We start from the raw sequence: 20,214 nt of genomic DNA, 5'->3' as shown, positions 1-20,214 counted from the left end.
TGTGAAATGAAACTTTTGTTACATCATAATGATGCAAAGTTTATCACAGAGCAAGATCCGTTTCTAAAATACAAAGCAGAGAAAAAGAGGACAGTCTTTTGCTATCGATTTGATAATATTCAGTATAATGAAAGTTATAGCTATATTTTATCAATGAGTAATCCCATCTGATGCATAACGCTTGGAACATATGTTAATATGGTACTTTGCGAGGTGTATATTTTTTAAAATTAACATGTTTTATTTAGAAGACTATTTTATATAATCTATAAATTTATTTAATCAATTTAATTAGAATTTTCATGCTTATGAAATAAATTTTTTTTTTTTCTAATTAGTATCATTAAGTTTCCAAAGCGTGTGAACAGGTGTATAGAAAGAAATCTTCGTTGATCTGTATCTTCTGAATATTAAACTAGCAAGGAACTTCGGAAATGTATTATAAAAAACAAATAACTCTCTCTCTATCTCTGTAAATCATAAGATTCCTTACTTTTATATACTTATTTGGCAAATATATTTGTTACATTAAATTGATCCCTTTTTTTTTAACGCAATAAGTTCATGGAATGAATTATTGTCGTAACGTATATTTATATGGTGGTTTTTGATGAAAATGTGTACCATAACTTTGTAAATAATTTATTAATATACCCATGTATAGCTGTATTCATACAATAAATGTAAAAAAGAATTAATACATATTATTGCTATCGAATAAATTTCCAATCACCATAAATAAGTACCTATAACTTAAATACTGAAGCGACATTAAATAATAATACTACAATTGTGCCGCATCTACATTATAATAGATTAATAAAAATTGTAACACGATCATTCAACTTATATTTCCTAAAGTAAAGCTTACAAAATTATTTAATTTATCAAACATTTGTTTTATACTACGCATTCGTAGCTTCGAATATTTTTCCAGAAAAAACGAAATTCTCGTGTTGCTAATACTAAACTTTGTCTGGTACAAAATGAACGTTATAAATGTCCTCTTTGGCAGTAAATACATATATATTATTGGTTCTGCATCTTAAATAATTAAAAAAAAAAGACACATTGCTTTAAGAAGGAAGCAAGGAAAATTTATGCATATGTTAAATCTACATTAAATTTAGAGAGCAGTATTTATGTAATTCGATTAAAATCTGTTTCAAGTAGATCATTTGATATTCAGTCTAAATGGTCAATATTTGTACATCATTATTTTCTTATTTGATACAATTAAATATAATAGCTGAATCTTTTCTTTTTAATCTTAGTGTGATTGTCTACTTCACTGCTTTTATTCATTCATTTTTTTTTTGCATAAAAATCTCTTTGATATTATTATATAATATATTATTCTCAAGTTCGATATAAATGTACATGGATAAAGGCAGATGTAAGATTCAGGACGGTGTAACTGGTTATTAAATGCTAATCAGTTTTCGATATTCGTTGACTCCCTTACACCGTACTCTTTCAAAAGGCACATTTATCTCTACATTGCTTCCGTTAAATATATCTTTTCGTAAATGGAAGATAGAAATTTAATTCTATTTCTATATTGATTTTTAAGTTAGTTATGTATATGATATGAGCTTCTACACGTAACTTACGATAAGTAACTTATATCGTTTCTTCATGGCATCGAAAATGTTCTATCGGAAAATAAAGAGAAACTTAATAAACTATTTTTACTGCTGTTTACAACCATCTTTTACACGACGTTTATGCTTTTCTTCATGAGCTTGGGACGGGGATTGCATTTGATTTCTTCGTTGTCCTTGTATAGGCATGTAACATGGAACATCATCGTTCATAAGCTCCTGTGGAGGTGTAGGCAATGCATATGTAGGACTTACTGTGCTACTTGAGCTACTTGAAGTGTTTCTGTGCATACTTCCATTGTATGTAGGATCAATAATTGCAGCTACGTTTTGCACTTCTCTTATATTTTCAACAGACTCATCTAACGTTTGTATTTCTTCAGGATCAGGATATTGTGGATAATTTAAAGTTGGTTGTACTCTAGTCTTGCCTTGAGTGCCTTTCAATTCTAATCTATCAGGTCGTTGAGGCTTTTCTGTAAGATTCTGCTCCTCTAATTCTTGAAGCTGCTGCCGTTCTAGTTTTCTCTGCTTTGCTCTTTGTCTCGCTTTCCTTATTTTTGCTCGCTCCTTTTCCTGAAGCATTCGTGCAAGTTCTGCATCCTGTGCTTCCATCGCAATCTTTTGATCTAGCAGTAGTTGTTCATTAACAGGACCATCATGATTATCTATAGCATTTTCTTCTTCTTCCTGCTGCAGCTTTCTTGCTAATTCCTTTATTTAACAGATAAAAATTAAATTATGATAATGAATACTATAGATACGTTGTTAGAATATTTTCTGAAATACCTCATCTTTCTCTTCTTGAATGTGTCGTTCGAGCTCAAGCTGTGCAGCTTCGTCGTCCAATCGCAATTGCAGCCTCATTTGCTCTTGCAATTCTCTTTCTCTCTGTCTCTCCTCTCGTTCTAAGGACAATGCAATCTGTTTTGCAACAAGAGCATCTCTTTCCTCTCTAAAATCAGAAACACTTCAATACGACATAAACTTTAAGAAATCAATACAATCAAAGGTTCAAATACTAACTGCTGTTGAATATAGGATTGATATCTAAGCTCTTCCAGCTCCTGTTCAACCTTAGCCCTTGGTAAATCCTCTCTAACTTGTGCATTGCGAACTTTGTTGCTTGTGTAGTGTTCCCTAACTATAAGGCACAGTACAATAAAGATAGTAGCCAATAAAATCAACAATATTTTACAAATAATGTAATATTCTTACTTTCTTCGTCTTGTAGACGATAAGCGAGTGCTCCATCTTCGTGCACCAGCCACTCACGGCACACTACAATATTGTCAAAGGAATGCTTATTAGGAATGCCAGGTAAATGAGTAATTCTAATGTAATTGCAATGAGTGACAGAAGGCGTTGAAAAAATGCAACATACCTTCGTTTACTCGGCCTGCCTTCGGTAATGTGTCCGAGCTCAAGACGGATTTCGCCATTTCTTATCGATTAATCGTTGCTTTACGGGTAAGATACTACTTTTCAGCCAACTTTCTTGTTTACAACCACCTTACGGAAAACATACGTTGTTTTTTCTCCATCTTGAATAGGAATGAATAGAATAGAGGTCTGTATTTGTGCTATTCCCACCGTACATGTGCATTTCTCCATTCACGGTGTAGGTAAGAATATCCGTAAAGCACATTGAAGACGTAGTACGAGCTGTGAGTACACATATATACCGACACACTTTCAAGCCAAGCTTCACTGAATCTAAGTGATAGGTACGGTACTACTCGTGAGTTGTGAACAATTTTCTTAGCAATTCTTTTATTAAGAAAGCATCCAATTTTTAAATTTCTCCTTATTTCATAGCAATAAATAAAAATATATTATTCAGTTTCAAGTTAGTGTTAAAACTTTATCAGAAGGATTATATTAAATTAGATTAGGTTGAGATCAGATTTCAGTTCATTTTAAACATATTTAAATAAATATAAACAATATCACTTAAAATTATTGTTTAAAAAATTGCTGACCCTAAAAATAGCCTGTTATTTTAACGCAATCTAGACATAACTAACCTTTTTGGCAAAATTTCATTATTAAGTGGATTAAACATTAAATTTACAAAAGTTGCCCTTATTTCTTAAAATAAGATTGTAGTTAAATATCCAAACTTAACGTTACTAAAATTGTATATATAATTAAAATTTTCTTAATTCTGTAATAGCATACTAGTATTTTTTGCAACTTCTGTAAAAGTTACTAATATATAGTAATAAATATTGGTTTATTTCATATAGTTGTCTAAAAATATGTTTGCAGGAAATTGTCTTAGCAACTGTTAGGTTAAACTCATCACTACTTCATTTAAGATTGCTATGTGGTAGTAATGGCATAGTTGTGGTAGTGTTTGTAGTAAGAGTAGTAAGGCGAGCGTACTCACGTCGAACGTTAGTGAAGTGGATAGTAGAGTTTCCTGTATTAATGTCACTTTTAAATTCAATACATAGTACGGTCTGTAAGACTAAATTTTGTGTTCGCTCATAATGAAAGATGATGACAGATTTCCCTTTACTTAAAAAAAAAAAGAAGTTCTGCACTAATCGTTGCGATGATATCTTTCGTTATCTATAATTTGAATCGTGTTAATAAAAGAATTCACTGAGCAAGATGTGAATCGGAGCGGGACGTATTATCCTGAAGTAGACTATACGTTGTAAATATTATTTAAGGTAGATGTTCCACTATCCAAGGAATTTAATTATGAATTTCATGCATTTTTTTGCATGAAATGAATATAAAACATAAGATTGATTCGTTAAATAATGTACATCTTTAATATATATTTTAATGAGCAATTCTCGTACAGAAATTTAGGAAATGAACAAGTTTCAAGCGAGTGTTCTGTTCTTATATATGGAAACAAATAATATATTCAAGTATTTGTATAAATGAATTAACTTCTAAGAAAGTAATTTTACAATAAGAAGATACTGATGCTGAAAATCATTTAATCCCTATTTCTTCTGTTGCAGGTAAAGAATTTCATCTCCAAATTTCAAGTGGCTCATGGCAATTCTTCATCCGAAGAACAATGAAAACTCATTTATTATACTTATTAATAAGAGAAATTATATTATTTTGTTAGATTATATTGCATTATTATACAAGTAACAATATATTACCTTTATATCATTCTGTATAGCCTGAATTACGTTTAATAAATCGAAAAATACAAGGAAATCAGTGTTTTTAATTTAAAAACTGTCAAAAAATTTCCTTTCCTAGTGAGAAAACATCCTCGCCCAAAAATGACGTGAAATTCCATGAATAAATGTACGAGGAAATAATAAAATAGCAAAAAAATTTTCATTCTGAAAAATAACGTCATATTCTAAGAATTGCCGAACTTGTGCCACCTCCTGTGATGTTATGTTCTCCTGATACAAAACCGAGAAGCTGGGAAAATTTTTTGCGAATTGCTTTGATTTTCGATTTGTAATATTATTTTGACTTCATCTCTACAACTTTTATTTAAATTTGTGGTTTATAGAACTTATTATTTATATGGTGATGGTTTTGATAAATAAAAAAGTTTGTTTAAATATATAAATTGTTATTCATTATTTCTAAACAGTGTAAAATTCAATTTAATGCAGATAGTAATCATATATGATATATTGTTTATAATAATTTATTTGCACTATAATCTAATATGTAATATAATACAATAAATAATAATATAATATAATAATATAACAATGAACATGTATTATTATTTAAATAATGTAGCATTGATTGTTGATTGTAGATTATTGAAGATGTAAAATTGAAGTTTCTGTAACATAGAGAAACAAATATTAATTTTAATAGAGAAAACTAAAAATGTGATTTATATAAAATTAAATTAAAATTGAATAGTATTAATTTATAGTTAATAAATGTACTTCAAATTATTTAAAAAATGTATGCTATTGTTTCACATCTACTTCATTTTATTTGTTATAATCTGGCTAAAATATATTTTGTTTGTTAATAACTATGATATTAATATCTGTGAATACGTATTCGTTTATAAAAGATGAAGTTCAATTTTTTATATCGTTTATTACTAGTTTCTAAATGCTGAAAATAAGGAGAAACGCAATTTGTGAAATTTTTACATTCTAAAAGAATACCATTTTTTCAAACTTTGTGGAATGCTATTTGATTTAATTCTGTTGGCGATCTATAGTTAAAGTAAGGTTAAAAACTAACCTGCGATTAATATTTGATAGAAATGGTGAATTACATATTTAAGTAAGATAAAGTTACATAAATCTTAGAAAATGCTGTGTTACAATGGAAAGCTTAGTTTCTTTTGTTTTATTGCCGCTGGTTTAATCGCAATCCTACCAGAAGTATTGTTAAGGTTAGAATTCAATGTTTTTCAAGAATATTTTAACAACATTTGGTTTACGCATTTATTTCAATATGGATTCTTAAATATACTTGTACTTCTTGCGTTTCGCGACTTTGCTTATCAGGTATTTTAAATATATTACTATTATAACGATTCATTTATGTGAATTATTATGAAGACATCAATTTATTTTATGAATACTTACATTTAACAGGTTGCTGTAAGGGCAGTTCTCCTAGGATATGCCTTTGGTATTGGGATTATTGTGTCCTTTGTTGCACCATCTTCGTGGCAAATGTTCGGAGTATATATCACTATAATGGCAATATTCCATTACACAGAATTTCTAAGCATAGCTTGGATAAATCCATCTACTCTTTCCATCGACAGTTTTATTCTAAATCACAGCATAGCTTATGGAGTAGCAGCATGTTCTAGCTGGATAGAATTTGTCATAGAAAGGCATTATTATTCTGCAATGAAAGAATCTTCTTTTATATCATACTTTGGACTTGTACTATGCATTTGCGGGGAAGTTTTGAGGAAATTGGCAATGTTTACTGCCAAGCATAATTTTAATCATATTGTGCAGAGTGAAAAGATGGATAGTCACGAACTGATTACGTATGGAGTTTACAGAATTTGCAGGCATCCTAGTTATGTGGGCTGGTTTTATTGGTCTATAGGAACGCAGGTAATAATCTTTCATATTAAATATGTATAATATTTTACTGAAGTATAGACAAGTTTTATATTTATCTTTGTAGCTAATACTCCAGAATCCAGTTTGTTTCCTTGCATACACTGGAGTATCTTGGAAGTTCTTTCACGACCGCATTTTAATCGAAGAGATTACTCTGCTTAATTTCTTTGGGCAGGATTACGTAGAATATCAGAAGAAAGTTAGTACAGGACTACCATATATATCTGGTTACAAGCTGAATTTATAGCAGCCAGTATGTGTCTGAAACACTCTAATTGTATCAATTCCTCAGGTTTAATCTTAACATTATTTGTACTGACTATGTTTTTTATTGTACCTCAAGCAACAATGCAATAATTAAGGGAGGTTTTCTTAACAAAATTATATTTATTGTCTCATTTCATTTTGAAGAATTATTCATATAACAATAGACTACACTTTCATTATATGGTTACTTTCAGTTGGTAGATTATACACTTTCTTTTTATATTTATGCTTATTACATATATGTGTGTGTGTGTGTGCGCGCGCGCGTGTATATATATATATACATATATATATATATATATATATATATACGAAATGCAAAATAATAAATATAATGCTGTAGCTAACATTTGCATTGACATTTAGAAAGCATTCGTTCGATGTTGGATAATAAGAAAGTTTTAGAGATTTCAGCAATGTACTTACAATATCGTTAAGTCTGTACATAATCATTTACAATATTTTAGTATCGACAAAGCTTTTTGATATACTGATGTTAATTATCGATCTTGCCTTGATGATTCATGGCCTATATATTTTTATTATTGTGAAACCAAAGAATGAATTTAGATTATGAGAATTTTACTGAGAGAATATGTAGCATTATTTATAGATAGAAAAAAGAAAAATGAAAAATAATTGAATTATCGTTGTGCATTAGACTTGAGTCACACAAAATTTATATTATCATATTTTGTTTGTCATACAAATCTAGAAAATGCCCATGATTGTTACTACTTTCCATGTGAGAGAATCTGCATTTCTTAATTGACAGTTTAATAGGCAAATGCACTAACAAAAGGAAATAAATGACAATGTATCGTTGTAATAATTCATGAATAAACAAATAATAGTAATCTGTAAATGTATCGTTTGTCGAATCTTTCATTTAATCCTTACCTATTCGTTTTTTTATGCAATATTTCCTCTGAGAAATAGCGGTTATACAGAATGTAAGAAAACGCTAAGGTTTGAGAGACTAGTTATAATTATTTACACACTTCCGTCGCATTTTCATTGAATACAAATCTCCTTAGAACTAGCAACATATTTTACTAGCACCGTATCTTAACTATGCAAATACTTGTAAGTAACTTTCCTTTGTTAGTATCACATAATGAAGTTTAAAGTGTTTCAATAAAAAGAAAGGAAAACAAATTTGTATAGAAGTCATAGAACAATCAATGATAGGGCCTATCATTGGTCCAGATAAATGTTGGAATAAAAATTTTACTTTGTAATACAACTTATTTCTTATGTTTTTCTATATGTTGAAGATAAACATTCTCAATTCAAAGAGAATTTGTTGTAACGTTACAACTAGAATTATGAACTAATGGAGCCATTTTTAGTGTTTGCTTAGCTAAAGATTAGAGGGAGTCTATGGGAAGTTAACAACTCAGACAATGGCAGTGAAAACTTATGCATGACGTAATATAATATTATTGTATCCATTCGCAGTCGCCTCAACGTTCATTCTTTGAACATGGCAGTCAATTGAAAAAAAAGCATTGTCAGATAAAAAAAATAAAAAAGGGAATAGGATTGGCTAATATGAGGAAAGAATCTATCGTACTTTATAAAAACAAAGAACTGTATAAAATGTAGTTAATTCGGTTATAAAATGTTGTCAGAAACATATTCTGTACACGTACAGATATAAAACTGCTTATACATATATCATTTGCCGTGGTAGGCTTTACAAACTGAATAATATAATTGTCCCTTCACTTAAATAAACCACTTCCATATCTTTCCAAGGTCGCCTCTTGTTGGAAGTCTATCGTCCAAATAACTATAAAACAAAAAGGAATAAAGAGAAAAAAGGGTTATTAAAACATTAATAATCCTTACTTGTTAAAATGTTAATAATTTACCTTGTCCCCAATGTTAACGAAGCGTTAAACAATTTACAAATTGGATTAATTCCATAAGTTACCAGAGAATACGTGTTTCTTCATTATTAAATCATTGTTGAAAGGACACGTATTCACTTAAACAAGACCTAATCCAATTAAACAACACTTAACTCAATATACATTTCATCGCATTTATAGTGTCTATGCATAATACTGTGAAAAGCACGCTCTGCTCTCGGATATCCATGGTGAAGGCGAGCAGATTTTGAAGTAGGATTAACAATGAGTAATTTTTGATACTATACGCAGCCAAATTTGCCGCTGGTTTAGGGTGGATTATATTGACAGGAGGTGGAGGAACAAACGCGTCGAAGATGTCCGTATCCGCGTTGGTAAATACTAAGGAAGAGGGTATCCATCTTGCTCTAAGCAGCATGAAAGATTAACAGACCATTTTATACAGTTTCCATGTTGTTTTCTTAACAGAAAATTATTTTTTCATTTACCTAGTGCATGGTGAAACGTTCTTTCCCCTTATAGATTTTTCTCCAATGTCTATGGCCCCAGAATCTTGCACCTCCATGGTGTAAATGCAACCAGAAAATCCTTCTTGATATTTTCCATAAGTCATAGCATAGTCTGGCACTCCACCTAAGTACACGCTGCCTCTAGCATTCAAATCTTGCTGTGTTCCATAGCTAGCACTGCTCTCCATGTGTTCTCCATTTAATTCTATGCTTCCATCACTTCCCTGGCGCTTTAAGATTATTCTGTGTCGTTCTCCATCATCTACCTTCTGTGCAGTGACACGAATCACTACTGGTCCTGTACCCAAGTTGTATTGATACTCTACATAACTGAAAATAGCAGATTAAATAAAATATTTATTCTAAAAACTGGAATAGAATACTTATTGCTTGCAAATGAATTCATAAATTATTGTGTTTAATTAAAAAGAACATTGTTAATTACCCATCAACTACAGCAAGAGCCATGTAGTGATCAAGATTAAGATCATTTGGCGTCTGCCCATGCCACATGATCAGTCCTTTGGTCTTGTTCGTTGAAATTTCAAAACCTAACACTTCACGTTCTTCTTCATGGGCCATTACAGACTTATCTAACTCTAACCAACCATCCCCTCTGAATGCAACATCGTAAGTTACCTCCGCCACTGAAAATCAAAGAGAAATTAATAAGATTGTAAAATAAATATTTGTATTTAGTACTAAAATTGATTCTCTGAAATACTTACACTTTTCACAATTCTGTCCATTGTAGCCTAAGCGACAATCGCATTTGTAGGACCCATGGAGGTCTGTACAGGTGCCTCCATTTCTACAGGGAAGCAACAGTTCACATTGCTTCAAAATGTTCTCACAGTTTCTTCCCACGTAGCCGTATTCACAGGTGCATGAATAGTCGTACGAATCAGTATTCTGACACATTCCATGAATGCAAGGATTGGAGGCACACGGATCAAAGGGAGTCGTAGTGGATGGTGGAATAGTGATTACAGTAGTCAACTTGGTTTGATTAGGATGTAGAACATTGCAGTCATCTATGTTTACTGAATCCAAGGCAGACTTTAGTATGTCTACATTCATTGAAGACACTCCAAGCTGAGAATATAAAAGAATATGTTTTATTTGGATAATTCTATCAAGAATCTTCTGAAAAAGTTTATGATGAGCTTACATCACTGATGCAACCACGAAAAGTCCTATCTACGCCGGCATTTCTGTTCACTATAATTCTTCTGCGATCAACGCCTCCAATATAGAGTAGTGTATTAAGCGTCATGGTGCGAGCAGTCCCGGGAGACTTGCCTCCTATTGTAGGTTCTCCATTTATAGTCAAATTCCCCTCCTTGAAGTCTCTGTTGATGGAGACATGTGTCCATACACCAGGTTGAAGAACATGGTTTGATCTAATGATCGCCAGGCCAGAACCAATGTCGTATCGAAACTCGACACGTTCATCCTTGACTACCAACGCAACGAAGTCTCCAAGTCCCTCTTCACTTTGAGCACAATACATCAGTATGCCATCTTGATTGTCCAGAGGATTGAAGTTCATTGCTACTTTCAATCTGTAATAACATTGGAAATATTAAAGTCATTGTCCTGATTTAACATTAGATGTAGAAATTAGTTCCTGTTAGTAGGAGAAAATATTAGAATTAATGGGAGAAATTACATTGGAGGGACACACAATTTTCCTTTTGAAACGTGACTTACCCTCTTTGATGTTCATAAACTACTACGAAGGCAGGTAATCAGCAAAATGACAAAAATCCTGTTAAATCAATTTTTATTTGCATCTCAAGACATATATTTATACTTATAGCATCACTCGAAGCCCGTCGAAATACATATAAACGGTCATTCTGGCCCTAGAAACACACCACTTATGGCACATACATCAAACAGGTTCTTACAAAATAAGTACAAACATCTTAAGATGTGCCTGATATTAAGTGTGTGTGTGAATGTGTTGAGTGTGTGCTTAGTACACAAATCGCGTATAATGCCACAACACAATAATGCCAATAATAAGCTCTTGATACTACTGTAAAGTGCCTTTCTTGTTTGGTAGTGATCTTATTAATGGTTTACTTTAAACAATAATTAAAATAACTAACACGCGTTAAACATGCGTTAAAATGTATTATTCAAGAAGCTGTACAAAAAACCCTTTATGGTCCAAGATCCAACGAATCGAATGGCATCTTAATAAAAAGAGAGCTCTATCGACAAGAATTGTTTCTGAAATAATGTTGCTATGAAAATAATTACTTGGACCTGTAAAAGGTTGTTATATGAAAAGTATAACGTAAGTATATTAATTGATACTCTAATATTACAGCACCATGAGGTTCATTCCAAGGAACTACTCACTATACAGGCTTCAACATAATCATCTATGACACGTATGAGGCAGACACAAAAAAATCTAATTGTAAATAAAATTCTCATAAAAAAAATATATATAATACATATATAATATATAATATGCTGACTAACTATAAATAGCAGTTACATAAGAATCGATTCGTTCTCTACAAACATTTAATAGTTATAAATGACTTTTCCTTCGTTTCTTTTTTTCTTTTTTATCATTATGTGCATTGAAAGGGTTTGGTTGTGAAAAAAAGGACTAATGTTTCGTGTGGTGCAGCTTATTGTGGTGATGTGGCCTTGATCGTGGATTTCTAACTTGTGCGTTGCGTGCTCGTAATCGATCGTATCTTTTGGTTGGGTTCATTCTCGGCCTGAAAATCATTGTACCAATTAAGATCAGGGATTTCCTTTTATTGGGGGCAAGTTAAAGTGCGCCTGAAGAACCTTTAGAGAGTCTTTGTATCCATCGATTAACATTTAAACATACATATAATAAATTGTTTAACATGAAACTCTAAAGTAAAAACTTTCTAATTGTTTACTGACAAATATAAAAAATAAGGGACATATGCAGCAAAAAAATTGGGCTAACTTTTCTAATCATGCATCATGCACTGTTCAGATACTTACCGTCTAAGAGCTTTAGGTGTATCGTGTGCTATATAGGATTTATCGTCATGGAAGGCTGGTTCATAGACCTTCATCGTATTCTCGCAACGAGCACCGGTTGTTCCGTAAGGACAATAGCATTCGAAGCCCGTTTCCTTGTTTATGCAATCGCCTTCACCACATGCACCTATAATTATAGACAATTACAATTGTACAGATATAAAAACAAAAGACAAAAATGAAAAAATAAAAAGTAATTAAAACATATTTTTACCTGGATAACAAGGCTGTCCAACATAGTCACAGTGCTTGCCACTGTAGTCAGCACGACACAGACAAATGTATCCATTCTTTGTAGCAGCTTCTTGACATACACCACCATTGTTACAAGGATTTTCAGCACAAGTTTCACAGTTAGTGATCCCAGAGCTATCTGTCTGATCACCAATCAGATCAACTTCCTTTTCTCCAATTACCAATCTACTGATACAGCCAACGAAACCACTGTTGATCTCTGCATATTTGGTAATTATGGTACCACTGTGGACTCCACCCACAAACAATAATGATTTCATATCCAATCCTTGTTTTCTGCCATCTGCGATACCTTTGTAAGGGCCTTCACCATCGACTAACATGGTTCCCTCCTTTCTGTGACGTTGGAGTTTTATAGTATGCCACTCTCCAAGTGTTACAGGCTTTTCTGCCCGAATCATAGTTGGTCCAGAACCAAGATCAAAGCTAACATAGGAAAATTCTTATTATAAATACAATTAAAGAAACAGAATCCATACAAAAATTTGTTTCGCGTTTAAAATATTACAACTAGATATGTTATGTGTCTTTGCATATCATGCACGTTCTATACATTATTGCATTTTAATTGCATATTAGTGATATATTCAAGTTATTTTTAAGTTAGTTATTGATAATTACCTAAATTGTGGGTAGCCTCTAACCAGTGACAACATAATAAAGTCTCCATTTCCACGGTTGGATTCATCATTGTACAGGATTATACCATCATAGCTCTGTGGTTTGAATGAGATCTCTATGTTGAATTTCAGATATGAGTCAGCTAGTGGAGGTAAAGCGATGAAACTTTGAGGTGCCTGACTGAAGTATGGAACTACTCCAGTTACGACAAGCATAGTCGGTATTTCTATATTTTCATGGTCGTTGTTCACAGTGCAGATGTACGTGCCTGCATCCTCTGCCTTGACGTTGGTTAGCTTCAATTTGCTCTAAGAAGGAAAAAGATAATACATGGAGTCAGAATGTCTTCTGCTATCGTTTTTAATTATGATTTTTATATTATGATTATCGTACCTCAAACACTTGAGCATCAGGTTGCAAAATACCTCCTAGTTTGCTCCAAGAGAACGTCAGTGGTGGATCGATGCTAGGACGACAATCCATTTCTAGACTGGAGCCATAAGGAGCAAGCTTGGTTTCAATTGCTGGAGCATCGTTGTTTCCACCTAATAAAAGAATCCTCAATTGAAGATGTATATTTTTGGAGCTTTGAACTTATTGTATACTTACATTGAAGCATAATTTTGTAAGCATAAGTATGAAATAAAGACTTTATTAGTTTACTATATTACTTGAATGATCAATAAATAAAGTATAAAGATTAGGATACTGGGAAATAAATAGAATAATAGAATAATCAAGTATGAAACTTTACCATGGACAACAAGATTGAAGTCCTGCTCGAAGGTACCATCAGGAGTGTCTGCAGTGCATCTGTACAGTCCACTGTCACTGACAGTCACGTTAGACAATCTTAAAGTGTTTCCATGCACTTGAGCATTTTGTGGCAGACTAGAATGGTTAGGTCTGGACCAGTAGTAACGTGGATTATGAGTTCCAGAGCATGCACAACGTATGTCAATGTTATCCCCAATGTTCACTGGATCCTGAGAGACTTCCACACTGACAGCAGGTATTGTAGTAGCTAAAATATAAACAATAGAGTTAGCAGAATGCATTGAGTTATTTTTAAAACGTATGAACGTGAAGCCCTTTCCATTACTGCTTCCTATGACATTGAGTTTAGGATAAATCTAAAATGACAATGGATATCATTTGGATCAGGAGCAGGCTATTCTACAGAATAACGAACACATGTGGAAGATATTAAATAACCTTGCTAAGATGTTAATATCCTTTTCTATGATCATTGTGCAAAGTTTCTAATTCTCTCAACCTTTAGTACCATGAACACAACGATACAAAGTGTAAGGTAGTGACAGGATGAAGATCTATTTCGCAGTCAGACTGTGTTCCTGATTTTTTTCTATTAGGGTAGAGATAGTTTGAGAGGAACAGTAAGAAAATGTTAATCTTGTTCAACAAAAGAAGGAGAAAAGCATTAACTGTCCAATAGACATCACAAATCGGGAACACATAATTTGTTGAAACAAAACAAACCGCCTAGTTGTTGAAGATAGTGGGGAATCCACCGTTTGCTGTTGAAGTAGTAGCGGTTATCAGGATAGAAGATAGCATTCACATTGCAATAGTAATCCAACAGAAAGCATCCTTGAACGCTGCAGACGCAACTGCTTTCCCTGCACTGCATTGGGTTCACACGCGTGCAATCCGTACGCAAATTAAGTACTAATAAACAATACCGCGACAACCATAAATAAAAACTGTGTCCATCGAATCTGTATCATGACTTGCTGATGATTAATTTTGCTCAAATTGAACTGAATTGGATTCAATCCAAAATGATTCATGCTCAGGAACAATTTAGTACAATCAGGTACAATACATACCCTTCTAGTCATAGTTTTTTGGTCGTATGTTGTCTAATTATATTACTTGATTTGTATCGAGAAAAATGAAAAGTATGAAAGTGAAGGAAGAACACCATGCATGATGTGATAGAAACCATGGGTTTCAACTTACGTGAGACATTTAAATTAACATAATCACTGGAAACCCCATGAGAGGTTTGGGTCTGGCAGATGTACCTTCCACTGTCTTCCAGTCTTACTCTAGGTAGATCCAAATAATCGTCTTTGATTCTAGCATTAGGTGGCAATGGCAGTCCTTCCCTGGACCAGTGTATTGTAGCTCTATCGCTGACCATGCATCGTAAACGCACAGGTTGTCCCACATATGTAACCATGTCTCTTTCGAGATGTCTGACTTCTGTGTTCTCGTAAGGATTTTCTGAAATATATGGATTATAGCAGGATTACATTTCATTTTATAGCTATATATTAGAGCTCCATTTATCTGAACTCAGTGGAAGTGTTTATTAGTGTTTGATTACAAGGCTGCGTTTTCCAGAAGGTGCATTAAGCGCAAACTGGGATCTCACTCTTGTGGGACCAAATTTTACGACTTAACTTTAAAACCTATAACTATATTATGTTATATAAAAGTATAAATGCGGCCCTGTTTGATTGCATAAACTCCTCTTATATGCTCACTGGCTAAGTCATTGTCCCAAAAATGAAGTCTGATGAATGGAGTTTTATTATAGAACTATTAGAATCAGAGTCTATGGTTTTACGTACGATTCACTAGAACTTCAGCAACAGCTTCAGCGGTTCCTGCTTCATTGGTAGCTTTACAAACATATTTTCCCGCGTCAGAATAAGTGATTCCATGGAACTGGAGAAGTCCACGATGGTGTGTCACCGAATGAGGTAAACTACGCCCTATGGCATCCCATTCTATGTTCATTGGTTCGTCACCAGTGGTACGACATTCGATTGATGGATTTTCTCCGGATCGGACTGTTTGTCTTGGTGGGATTAACACAATCCTTGGTGGGGCTGCAACAATATATAAACAAATAATTTTCAATTCTGTGATTGTTCAACTCTCACATAAGGCATTGTAAACAAAAGTGGACTAAACTTAATTAATCATAATATCTCGATTTAATTTAGTTTAATTTTTTTAATTTAATTTAATGAATTCTCCTACTTTTGTATGATTAATTATGTCACATAAAATAATGAGATTAATTGTTGCGTTAAGTACTTTATATTCATGTCTATGGTAAACAAAGAATTATTCAATTTGCTGAATACTTGACTTAGCCCACTTCTGTTCTCATATTATGTAAGCAAGACAAAGCTCGATCGAAGATCTTACATAATACTTCAAGGACAGATGTGGCTCTGAAGAGAACATTTCCAGTTAGGTCTCTCCCAGTGCAAACGTACTCTCCTGCGGCGCTTTTATCCACGACAGGGATGATCAGTACACCATTGTCAACGGAATTACCAGCTGGCAGTGGTCTATCGTCCGCCCTTCTCCAATCCAGATAAATTCTGTGTCCATCGGAATCTTGCACATGGCAACGCATTTCCACCTTGCCGCCATCGGGGATCCTGAGGTAGTCCGTTCGTATAGCGTTATCATTTCCGTCCTACAACGAATATTTCAATGTTTTATTAATACTCATCATATTCTTAAGCTATGGTTACAGCAGATACGTGTTCTGACGAATGAACGATATCAAGTGGTTAGTGTTTAAATATTTTTGTGAGCTATTGTAAAAATACCACAACAAGGAACACGTACAATTACAGGACAATTATAGGAACACGTACAATTACAGGACAATTATAAGAACACGTACATTTATATCCTCTACTCTGATATAGACTCGTTCCTCAGTAGTTCCTACTCTGCTACTTGCATGGCAGATGTATGAACCTTCGTCACTCGAAGAAGCGGAGTGTATTTCATAAACGGCCTGATGAGGGGCTGCCAATTCATTGGTTGTACTATTGCAGAAAAATCCAGCGGTTACCTCTGGCTTTTACTTTCCACTATTATTATTAGACTGCGAGTATTTATGCAAATTCATATTTTCATGAATGCAACTAAGAGAGTATGCTGTAGTTTCATCTATAAAATATTATACCTAGTACTGTTTTTTGGACTTTTACTTCATGTTTACCTCATATAGTATGTCAGAAAAGTAATGAGATTGATGTCGTTTCTCGGGAACTGGTAATTTTATGGTGTTGTATAGTTTCTCAAGAATATTTTAGAGGGAACAAAGTTCATTTGTACTTGAGGTATTTGCAGATATATATTTTCAGAGTATCAGTCCGATTACTTTCCTCACACACTCTGTAACGGAATACATAATAAGCATAATGCTTTTTAGAATTCTTGGTAGATAAAATCATTTTCTATCAAGGTTCTTATAACTTTCTACCGTTTTAATTATGTTCTGATGAAGTTGCATAAAAATCAGCAGTCTAATTATAAGATCTTCCTTTTAAAAAGTAACTTACAGTGATACTACGTTCGGATGTCTGCTCCAAGTAACTGAAGGTTCCGGAAATCCATTTGCGCTGCATAGTAGTCGTACCCTATCCCCAGGTCTCACGTGCAGCATTCCAGATTGGGGCGATATACTGATGACAGGCATGGATTGAACTTCTATGTATACCATGGCTGAATTCGTTCCGGCGGGATTGATAGCGGTACAGACGTACGACCCACCATCGCTGGCTGTGATGTTGGTTAGTCTCAGAACACCACCAGGAAGTTGTTTAATATTATGGGGCAACGGTCGACCAGATTCGTGAGACCAATGTAACTCTGGCATGGGGATTCCAGTTGCTCGACATTGGAGATCCGTGGACCCATCCAGAGTAACTGGGGGGACATTCTTGGGATAGATCTCTACCAATGGAGGTTCCCTGCCTGTTTAAACAAGCCCAATTAGTGAAATAAAAGTTATTCTTAAACGATTCTTAAGCTTGTGTGTGAATAGATTATACAATTAGTAAATTTTAATTTTAATTCTAATATATTCATCTACGAGTCAAAGATCATTATACAAAGATATATACATACAAAAATTTACTAAAGCAGTGATACGTGGTTCGATTACTGGACAATTTTGTGTAAGGAACAGAAAATTTAATATTTACTCACGTTCGACCTCGATCATGGCGCTAGCTTCGTGAGTTCCACTTGGTCCAGTAACTCGACACACGTATATACCCCTGTCAGCAATTTGGATGTCGACAATTCTCAAAGTGTCTCCTACTTGTCGTACATTAGAGCTTAGCGGTTGAAGATACTTGCTCCACGTCAAATGTTCACCGGGTTCTCTGCTTGTTAGACACCTTATTTCAGCTATGTTGCCTTGAGGAACGGTCTGTTTCTCAGGCGTCACCTTGACAAACGGCGCTGGTGTTCTAGATGTTACTGTTATGTTGATAGTGCTGTTAGTCATTCCTATGTAGCTGGTCGACGTACAGACGTAGATACCGGAGTCATAAGGGGTAGGATTTACAATTGTTAAGACACCATCACGTTGGCTGGCTGTGTGAGGTAGTGGGTTTCTTTCTCTAGACCAGGTAAGATTCGTTATTAAAGATGTCACGCACGTTATCACGATCGTTTCTCCAGGCTGGCCGAACCATTGTGACGGGGTGATGGTTGGTGGTATTATGGGTTGAGTGGATTTTCCTATAGACAAAATGATCATCTTGTAAGGACTATTTTCTGTATAGCATAATATTAAAACTGTCAATGAAAGTGTATTTGCTAACTTCTGTTAATTTCCTAATTTTAATATCATTCTACAATTAAAGATTGTTAGATGCAAAAACACAAATCTCTTGAAAACATCTTACAAGGTAACGACACAAGGATGGAATGACAGTCAATGGTACCTTCAACATGAAGAATGACAGTTCTCTCGTCCACGCCAACGTTATTCCTTGCCACGCATTTATATTCGGCGGCATCGTACCTCGAAGCAGATCTAAGGAGCAAAATTCCATTGTTGACCACTACACCCGGGCTCATGGGACCATAGACACGAATCCATTCGACTCGTGGCGGGGGATTCCCAGTTGCCTCGCACCGGAATTCCGCTGGTTCTCCTTCCATTACTTGTAAAGATGATGGCTCGACGATAACCCTTGGTGGAACTAAATTTGAGTGTTTAAATAGGAAAATAAAATTATCCAAATGAAATCAAGATAATTAATGTATTGTGTTAATGTCGTTTTGATTAATTGACTGTTGCCTTATCTGGCATCTTCTCACTTTTCGAAATGTGGAATATTGGAAGTTGTATCATTATTTTACTTATTATGTATCATCTGCCAAATTAAACCTAAGTATAGACGCAGATAGGACATTTTATTGTAGCATTATATGTTGCTGTGGCATGTTGTAGCATTGTATGTGCAGCTAAGTTATTACTACTGGCATCTAAGCTAAGATTCGTGTACCTGGAATGTCCAGCAAACTTCGCGGGAAAGCTGCGTCCGGATGAATTATACGATACTCAATAATATTAATAAAATATGTACGAAGGTGAATATTTCTTAGTAGTCAAATTCTCTTTATGTTACCTCCAACAGTGAGAGTGACGTTCTTGTAACCAATATGTACTCCATCGCTGATTTGACAAATGTAAATGCCGCTATCAGACACTTTCAAGTCTCGAATGATCAATAAGCCACGCTTGTCGTCTATGCTTCTTCCTATTGGTAATTCGTCACCTTCTTTTTCCCATCTGATGTGCAAAGATCCCTGTATTCCAAGAAATATTTAATACATCCACCGCACATATCTTTCCAAATGATTTATTTATTTTTCTTACATTGTCCGTTCTTTCAAAGCAATGGTACCTAACAGTACCTCCAGCTTCAACGATCTGGAACTCGGGTTCTCTGATATAAACCACAATCTTTGGTGGATTTAAGGGTGGACGACTTGTCGTGGTGGTCGATATTGTGCCTTCTGTAAGAAATACCATAAAAGTTAAAAGAAGCATGTCTTTGGAATCATATAACATAAAAACATATAAATGAAAATAATGAAGAAGGACTTAATTGTCCAAATCCGACATTTTACACTCAGTTTGATACAAGAAGCCCATTAACCAAGGTGTGATCAGACCAAC

The 20,214-nt window shown here is 33.9% G+C and overlaps 4 protein-coding genes across 25 annotated transcripts in view; 1 reads left to right on the top strand and 3 right to left on the bottom strand.

The window, feature by feature from the left end:
• Positions 1–626: 626 nt before the first annotated feature.
• Positions 627–3,263, bottom strand: LOC117154535 (uncharacterized). Of its 2 annotated transcripts, none has more exons than XM_033329598.2 (5): positions 2,989–3,263; positions 2,823–2,885; positions 2,631–2,748; positions 2,394–2,574; positions 627–2,318 (listed from the first exon to the last, which is right to left on the bottom strand). In XM_033329598.2, the coding sequence occupies exons 1-5, from the start codon at positions 3,044–3,046 to the stop codon at positions 1,692–1,694; spliced, it is 1,047 nt and encodes a 348-aa protein (XP_033185489.1). In that variant the 5' UTR covers positions 3,047–3,263; the 3' UTR covers positions 627–1,691. The 2 variants fall into 2 exon arrangements, with proteins under 2 accessions (XP_033185489.1, XP_033185490.1); XM_033329599.2 differs by having other exon boundaries at positions 2,394–2,559; positions 2,989–3,260.
• Positions 3,264–5,604: 2,341 nt separating this feature from the next.
• On the top strand, positions 5,605–7,790 carry ste14 (isoprenylcysteine carboxylmethyltransferase ste14). Its single transcript, XM_033329740.2, has 3 exons — positions 5,605–6,079; positions 6,170–6,649; positions 6,723–7,790. Exons 1-3 carry the CDS (start codon positions 5,882–5,884, stop codon positions 6,903–6,905), a joined length of 861 nt encoding a protein of 286 aa, XP_033185631.1. The 5' UTR covers positions 5,605–5,881; the 3' UTR covers positions 6,906–7,790.
• Positions 7,791–8,501: 711 nt separating this feature from the next.
• Positions 8,502–11,092, bottom strand: LOC143303774 (basement membrane-specific heparan sulfate proteoglycan core protein-like). Of its 2 annotated transcripts, XM_076625610.1 has the most exons (7): positions 11,025–11,092; positions 10,483–10,876; positions 10,040–10,406; positions 9,757–9,958; positions 9,291–9,641; positions 8,803–9,209; positions 8,502–8,720 (listed from the first exon to the last, which is right to left on the bottom strand). In XM_076625610.1, the coding sequence occupies exons 2-6, from the start codon at positions 10,861–10,863 to the stop codon at positions 8,951–8,953; spliced, it is 1,560 nt and encodes a 519-aa protein (XP_076481725.1). In that variant the 5' UTR covers positions 10,864–10,876; positions 11,025–11,092; the 3' UTR covers positions 8,502–8,720; positions 8,803–8,950. The 2 variants fall into 2 exon arrangements, with proteins under 2 accessions (XP_076481725.1, XP_076481726.1); XM_076625611.1 differs by lacking the exons at positions 8,803–9,209; positions 11,025–11,092 and having other exon boundaries at positions 10,483–10,943.
• trol (terribly reduced optic lobes) overlaps positions 11,081–20,214 on the bottom strand; it is a 182,242-nt gene continuing 173,108 nt past the window's right edge. For 19 of the 20 annotated variants that reach the window (XM_076625589.1, XM_076625590.1, XM_076625591.1 and 16 more), the window contains 16 exons: positions 19,912–20,051; positions 19,661–19,841; positions 18,971–19,231; positions 18,225–18,764; positions 17,576–17,990; positions 16,909–17,056; positions 16,419–16,695; positions 15,833–16,093; positions 15,216–15,482; positions 14,733–14,921; positions 13,987–14,256; positions 13,626–13,777; positions 13,233–13,540; positions 12,571–13,037; positions 12,318–12,483; positions 11,081–12,058 (listed from right to left, as the gene is read on the bottom strand). In XM_076625589.1, coding sequence (XP_076481704.1) covers positions 11,944–12,058; positions 12,318–12,483; positions 12,571–13,037; positions 13,233–13,540; positions 13,626–13,777; positions 13,987–14,256; positions 14,733–14,921; positions 15,216–15,482; positions 15,833–16,093; positions 16,419–16,695; positions 16,909–17,056; positions 17,576–17,990; positions 18,225–18,764; positions 18,971–19,231; positions 19,661–19,841; positions 19,912–20,051 — 4,157 coding nt within the window. In that variant the 3' untranslated portion in view covers positions 11,081–11,943. The remainder of the gene's footprint in view (positions 12,059–12,317; positions 12,484–12,570; positions 13,038–13,232; positions 13,541–13,625; positions 13,778–13,986; positions 14,257–14,732; positions 14,922–15,215; positions 15,483–15,832; positions 16,094–16,418; positions 16,696–16,908; positions 17,057–17,575; positions 17,991–18,224; positions 18,765–18,970; positions 19,232–19,660; positions 19,842–19,911; positions 20,052–20,214) is intronic. The other variant, XM_076625595.1, reaches the window with a different exon arrangement.

Source organism: Bombus vancouverensis, chromosome 16 (genome assembly GCF_051014615.1).
Source record: "Bombus vancouverensis nearcticus chromosome 16, iyBomVanc1_principal, whole genome shotgun sequence".
Lineage (NCBI taxonomy): Eukaryota > Metazoa > Arthropoda > Insecta > Hymenoptera > Apidae > Bombus > Bombus vancouverensis.
The sequence above is the reverse complement of the archived record's forward strand: the minus strand, read 5'-3'. Positions and strand labels throughout refer to the sequence as shown.